Source organism: Lupinus angustifolius, chromosome LG01 (genome assembly GCF_001865875.1).
Source record: "Lupinus angustifolius cultivar Tanjil chromosome LG01, LupAngTanjil_v1.0, whole genome shotgun sequence".
Taxonomy (NCBI): Eukaryota; Viridiplantae; Streptophyta; class Magnoliopsida; order Fabales; family Fabaceae; genus Lupinus; species Lupinus angustifolius.
The window spans coordinates 15,257,283-15,265,180 of NC_032009.1; the positions used below are offsets into that span (position 1 = coordinate 15,257,283).

Below are 7,898 nucleotides of genomic sequence, written 5' to 3' on the forward strand. Positions count from 1 at the left end.
TAATAATAATAATAATAATAATAATAATAATAATAATAATAATAATAATAATAATAATAATAATAATAATAATAATAATAATAATAATAATAATAATAATAATAATAATAATAATAATAATAATAATAATAATAATAATAATAATAATAATAATAATAATAATAATAATAATAATAATAATAATAATAATAATAATAATAATAATAATAATAATAATAATAATAATAATAATAATAATAATAATAATAATAATAATAATAATAATAATAATAATAATAATAATAATAATAATAATAATAATAATAATAATAATAATAATAATAATAATAATAATAATAATAATAATAATAATAATAATAATAATAATAATAATAATAATAATAATAATAATAATAATAATAATAATAATAATAATAATAATAATAATAATAATAATAATAATAATAATAATAATAATAATAATAATAATAATAATAATAATAATAATAATAATAATAATAATAATAATAATAATAATAATAATAATAATAATAATAATAATAATAATAATAATAATAATAATAATAATAATAATAATAATAATAATAATAATAATAATAATAATAATAATAATAATAATAATAATAATAATAATAATAATAATAATAATAATAATAATAATAATAATAATAATAATAATAATAATAATAATAATAATAATAATAATAATAATAATAATAATAATAATAATAATAATAATAATAATAATAATAATAATAATAATAATAATAATAATAATAATAATAATAATAATAATAATAATAATAATAATAATAATAATAATAATAATAATAATAATAATAATAATAATAATAATAATAATAATAATAATAATAATAATAATAATAATAATAATAATAATAATAATAATAATAATAATAATAATAATAATAATAATAATAATAATAATAATAATAATAATAATAATAATAATAATAATAATAATAATAATAATAATAATAATAATAATAATAATAATAATAATAATAATAATAATAATAATAATAATAATAATAATAATAATAATAATAATAATAATAATAATAATAATAATAATAATAATAATAATAATAATAATAATAATAATAATAATAATAATAATAATAATAATAATAATAATAATAATAATAATAATAATAATAATAATAATAATAATAATAATAATAATAATAATAATAATAATAATAATAATAATAATAATAATAATAATAATAATAATAATAATAATAATAATAATAATAATAATAATAATAATAATAATAATAATAATAATAATAATAATAATAATAATAATAATAATAATAATAATAATAATAATAATAATAATAATAATAATAATAATAATAATAATAATAATAATAATAATAATAATAATAATAATAATAATAATAATAATAATAATAATAATAATAATAATAATAATAATAATAATAATAATAATAATAATAATAATAATAATAATAATAATAATAATAATAATAATAATAATAATAATAATAATAATAATAATAATAATAATAATAATAATAATAATAATAATAATAATAATAATAATAATAATAATAATAATAATAATAATAATAATAATAATAATAATAATAATAATAATAATAATAATAATAATAATAATAATAATAATAATAATAATAATAATAATAATAATAATAATAATAATAATAATAATAATAATAATAATAATAATAATAATAATAATAATAATAATAATAATAATAATAATAATAATAATAATAATAATAATAATAATAATAATAATAATAATAATAATAATAATAATAATAATAATAATAATAATAATAATAATAATAATAATAATAATAATAATAATAATAATAATAATAATAATAATAATAATAATAATAATAATAATAATAATAATAATAATAATAATAATAATAATAATAATAATAATAATAATAATAATAATAATAATAATAATAATAATAATAATAATAATAATAATAATAATAATAATAATAATAATAATAATAATAATAATAATAATAATAATAATAATAATAATAATAATAATAATAATAATAATAATAATAATAATAATAATAATAATAATAATAATAATAATAATAATAATAATAATAATAATAATAATAATAATAATAATAATAATAATAATAATAATAATAATAATAATAATAATAATAATAATAATAATAATAATAATAATAATAATAATAATAATAATAATAATAATAATAATAATAATAATAATAATAATAATAATAATAATAATAATAATAATAATAATAATAATAATAATAATAATAATAATAATAATAATAATAATAATAATAATAATAATAATAATAATAATAATAATAATAATAATAATAATAATAATAATAATAATAATAATAATAATAATAATAATAATAATAATAATAATAATAATAATAATAATAATAATAATAATAATAATAATAATAATAATAATAATAATAATAATAATAATAATAATAATAATAATAATAATAATAATAATAATAATAATAATAATAATAATAATAATAATAATAATAATAATAATAATAATAATAATAATAATAATAATAATAATAATAATAATAATAATAATAATAATAATAATAATAATAATAATAATAATAATAATAATAATAATAATAATAATAATAATAATAATAATAATAATAATAATAATAATAATAATAATAATAATAATAATAATAATAATAATAATAATAATAATAATAATAATAATAATAATAATAATAATAATAATAATAATAATAATAATAATAATAATAATAATAATAATAATAATAATAATAATAATAATAATAATAATAATAATAATAATAATAATAATAATAATAATAATAATAATAATAATAATAATAATAATAATAATAATAATAATAATAATAATAATAATAATAATAATAATAATAATAATAATAATAATAATAATAATAATAATAATAATAATAATAATAATAATAATAATAATAATAATAATAATAATAATAATAATAATAATAATAATAATAATAATAATAATAATAATAATAATAATAATAATAATAATAATAATAATAATAATAATAATAATAATAATAATAATAATAATAATAATAATAATAATAATAATAATAATAATAATAATAATAATAATAATAATAATAATAATAATAATAATAATAATAATAATAATAATAATAATAATAATAATAATAATAATAATAATAATAATAATAATAATAATAATAATAATAATAATAATAATAATAATAATAATAATAATAATAATAATAATAATAATAATAATAATAATAATAATAATAATAATAATAATAATAATAATAATAATAATAATAATAATAATAATAATAATAATAATAATAATAATAATAATAATAATAATAATAATAATAATAATAATAATAATAATAATAATAATAATAATAATAATAATAATAATAATAATAATAATAATAATAATAATAATAATAATAATAATAATAATAATAATAATAATAATAATAATAATAATAATAATAATAATAATAATAATAATAATAATAATAATAATAATAATAATAATAATAATAATAATAATAATAATAATAATAATAATAATAATAATAATAATAATAATAATAATAATAATAATAATAATAATAATAATAATAATAATAATAATAATAATAATAATAATAATAATAATAATAATAATAATAATAATAATAATAATAATAATAATAATAATAATAATAATAATAATAATAATAATAATAATAATAATAATAATAATAATAATAATAATAATAATAATAATAATAATAATAATAATAATAATAATAATAATAATAATAATAATAATAATAATAATAATAATAATAATAATAATAATAATAATAATAATAATAATAATAATAATAATAATAATAATAATAATAATAATAATAATAATAATAATAATAATAATAATAATAATAATAATAATAATAATAATAATAATAATAATAATAATAATAATAATAATAATAATAATAATAATAATAATAATAATAATAATAATAATAATAATAATAATAATAATAATAATAATAATAATAATAATAATAATAATAATAATAATAATAATAATAATAATAATAATAATAATAATAATAATAATAATCATTTTTGCATTTTATGCATACATTAATTAATTTCATGCTGCATCAACCACAATCGTATCACAACGATCAGCCATAATGTCTACAATTGTAATAATCACAACTGTGACTATAATCACGATAGCAACCATAATTTAAAATAGTAAACCACACGACTAGGCCTTGGGTGGACAGACAACCTCTGTTGGCTCCTTCAACTTCTCAATTTAAAGCACTGCCCTCTGCTCCAAGTTGCCTTCCTTCAGTTGGGCTTCAATTAGGGCCGTCATGAGTTGTTGTAATGCATCTTTGATCCATTTTGTTCTTGCCCATATCATTAGTCCTCCAAAGCCTTTGGACATTTTGGTATTGCTTGTCCTTTTCCATATCCACGTCACAAATACATAAATGGAGAGGTACGTTCCCACAGTTAAGAAAAATGGATGCTTCCTGCGTAAGTCAGTTGTAATAATTAATCTCTTCAATATTGCTTTTGTAAATTAATTTTTATTGATAGACTAACTCAAAACTGCGAATTGTTATTTTAATACCCCTTAAGTTCTCCCTATACGCATCACCAACTCTAGTAATGTGGTCAGCATATTCGTACAATGACAATTCCTAATTACCTCGACCAAGCTTAAAGCCTTGAATTATCTTATTTATAATCATCTATTCACATTTCTAGACAATCAAAAGTTTAGTTTGATGGTTTGAAATTTAATGATCAAACTAACAGGATTTTGTACTTATTAGTAAGAATTTGAGTACACGTTTACGCGTAATATCAAAACATTTGTTGCCTTATAAATAAATAAAAATCAATTTCTCTGAACGATTAAATAATTAACAATCATCTATAAAGAGAGTCTCGAACTCCTTACTAGTAATTCGAAATTAAATTTTAGTCTTTTATTAAAGGATTTATGAGGAGGATGAATATAATAGATGATGAGTTTCATTCAATATTAATACCGTAGTTTAAATTTCTTTAAAAAAACCTACGAGAAAGAATATAGTAGAAATTAATCTCAGCCTCCGGGGGTTTACGTGTTGTTTTGTATATTAGAAATTAGTACATTATAATGAAGATTATTAAGTAACAACATACATCACCACATAACTTTGAAAGCGTCCATTTAAACATTTCAAAAGAGAGTTTCAACTTTCAACCAAAAAATAGTCTTCTTTAGCATCTTCCAAAAGTCCCACACAATTTGGGCTATTGACCATTTCAAATCCATACCACATACGTTTTAAGTTTGTACTATCTATTTAATTATTTTTTACAATAACAATGTAAATAACTTTACACTAATGATATATAGGTTTTAAATTCTATATAAACAATTGCAATATATTAAGGTTTAGAGAATCTCAAAATGTATCACGATTGATCTAATTTTTCCATATCTATCTATTATATTAAAGTTTTGAGAGTCTACAAAATGGTCACCATAACCATTGTATTAAAACTATATATATATATATATATATATATACCATTATAAAACCAAGGTTCAAGTCTGTGCCATAGAAAACATTTACACCTCACACCAAAGCAATTCTTCACAAGAAATTGAAAGGTTAGAATCTATATTCCTCAGTTTCTGTGTAAACCACTTCAAGCTGCAATCATGCAAAAGAAAAGCCTCTCCGTCAACCAAAACGGTATCATTAGCCCTCAGTATTGCGCTCCATATGCTGTGGACTTAGCAATTGTAAGAAAGGTAATGACATTAGTTGATAGCTTCACTGTCACCAATGTCAATGGCAAAACCGTTTTCAATGTTAAGGGCTCTCTCATGTCCCTCCATGATCACCGTGTCTTACTCGACGCCACCGGAAAACCCGTCGTCACCATACGCAGGAAGGTATTAACATATACCTACCCTATTTTGATATTAGTATTTTTTTCATATTTAGATTTTGTTAGTTTTTAAATGAATCAATGTTTATCAAATAAGGTGTTTGTCTAATTATATAATTTACTGCATTTTTATCTATCATAGTAGGGTGAGAATCTATTTTTTCATATTTAAATATTTGTTGAAAGAAATCATATAATTTGAAAGAAATTAATTTCTTACTATAATGTATGATACATTTGGTGAGACAAAAAAGTTAGTTAATTTTTTTACGGAGAAGACTTAGGTATCAATTTTCAGTAATCATTATATTATAAGATTTATAACTATTATCATATATTTATCACTCCCTCTATTTTATAATTTTTCATATTTAAGTTTATATACAACGTTTGATAAATTATTAAATGATATGAATAATTCATAAACTTATGAAAGTAATTAAATTTATTGATGTAGATGATGTCAGTACATGACCGATGGCAAGCCTTTAAGGGTGAAAGTACGGAGCTGAAAGATTTGATCTTCACTGTAAAGAGATCATCTATATTCCAACTTAAGACCAAATTAGATGTGTTCTTAGCTAATAATACTAAAGAAGATGTTTGTGACTTTAAGGTCAAAGGAAGTTGGTTCGAACGATCATGTGTTGTTTATGCTGGTGAATCTCTCACTATTGTTGCACAGGTGCGCCATTCATTAATTTTAATACTAGCTTATCTTTCATGAATAAATTAATATGTAAACTCAAGACACATTAAAAAATCCCTAAGAAATAAGTTCATTATTGGAAAATGATGTATCTGTAACTAAAACTGCAGCCATTTCATTCTACTAACGTAGAAAATGCATATGATGTGATTGCAGATGCATAAGAAGCATACTGTGCAAAGCATTGCGTTTGGTAAAGACAATTTCATGGTCACAGTATATCCCAACTTTGACCACGCATTCATAGTCTCACTAATTCTTATTCTTGATGAAATTAACCAAGACGCTAGAGAAGCTGCTCAGAATTGATGATCGAGCCTTGTACTGTTTAGTTTTTCTTTTAAGTAATTAACCACATCTCTTTTCGATTCTTTCATAAAGTACTTTCATCTCGATAAGTATGTGACCAATCTTTCATGACACGATGGGGTGTCTAAGCTGCAATTTCTCAGAATTCTTTTTTTCGTTTTTTATGTATATAGTGACACCAAGCCCTTTACAACTGAAGTAACTCATATTGCTTCCAAAGATAGCTCTTTATATTAATTCTTTCTATTCCTATTTATAAGAAATGGTGTTTCTGTTTATAATAAATGAGCAATCAAATAGTAAAAAACAGGATAAAAGAAAATAACTTCAAAAATTTGGTAACGAAGTTTGATTACGAACAGGTTTCTAGATGTTATTTGTTTGTTTGTGAAATTTTAAAATTATACTCCATATTTTCTACCAGGAATTGTGCTTTATGGTCTATTTTATAAGACATTATATTTTGTACCAGATATTATTGTATTCTTTTTTATTTGTCTTTTGTTTATTAATGAAATATAATCAATATATGATTTATTTTCAAGAAAGCTTGGAAGTTTAAAATGTTATGATGCCTTTCAAAAATTAAGTTAAAAATAATATATATCAAGGATTAGAGTGACTAATATTTTATTAACTAATTAAATTATAATTTTACTTAAAACCTTTTATTTTTTATCAACTGCCCTTGTACCCTTTAATTTTAGCTTATATGCAAATCAAAACATTAAGTGTTAAAATGTTAGTGGAAATTCTTACTTATTTAAAAAAATTAACAGATAATTAAGTTACTATATACAACTTAATAATTTTGTTA

The 7,898-nt window shown here is 13.8% G+C and overlaps 1 protein-coding gene across 1 annotated transcript; it reads left to right on the plus strand.

The window, feature by feature from the left end:
- On the plus strand, window positions 5,732–7,153 carry LOC109342380 (protein LURP-one-related 15-like). The gene is made up of 3 exons (XM_019580376.1): window positions 5,732–6,067; window positions 6,521–6,748; window positions 6,929–7,153. Exons 1-3 carry the CDS (start codon window positions 5,831–5,833, stop codon window positions 7,079–7,081), a joined length of 618 nt encoding a protein of 205 aa, XP_019435921.1. The 5' UTR covers window positions 5,732–5,830; the 3' UTR covers window positions 7,082–7,153.

Excerpts from the sequence above, each read along its gene's own strand:
- LOC109342380 (XM_019580376.1), top strand. The coding sequence starts at position 5,831 with ATGCAAAAGAAAAGCCTCTCCGTCAACCAAAACGGTATCATTAGCCCT. Across the intron at positions 6,068-6,520 it reads TCGTCACCATACGCAGGAAG|ATGATGTCAGTACATGACCG; the intron begins GTATTAACATAT and ends TTATTGATGTAG. Across the intron at positions 6,749-6,928 it reads CTCTCACTATTGTTGCACAG|ATGCATAAGAAGCATACTGT; the intron begins GTGCGCCATTCA and ends ATGTGATTGCAG.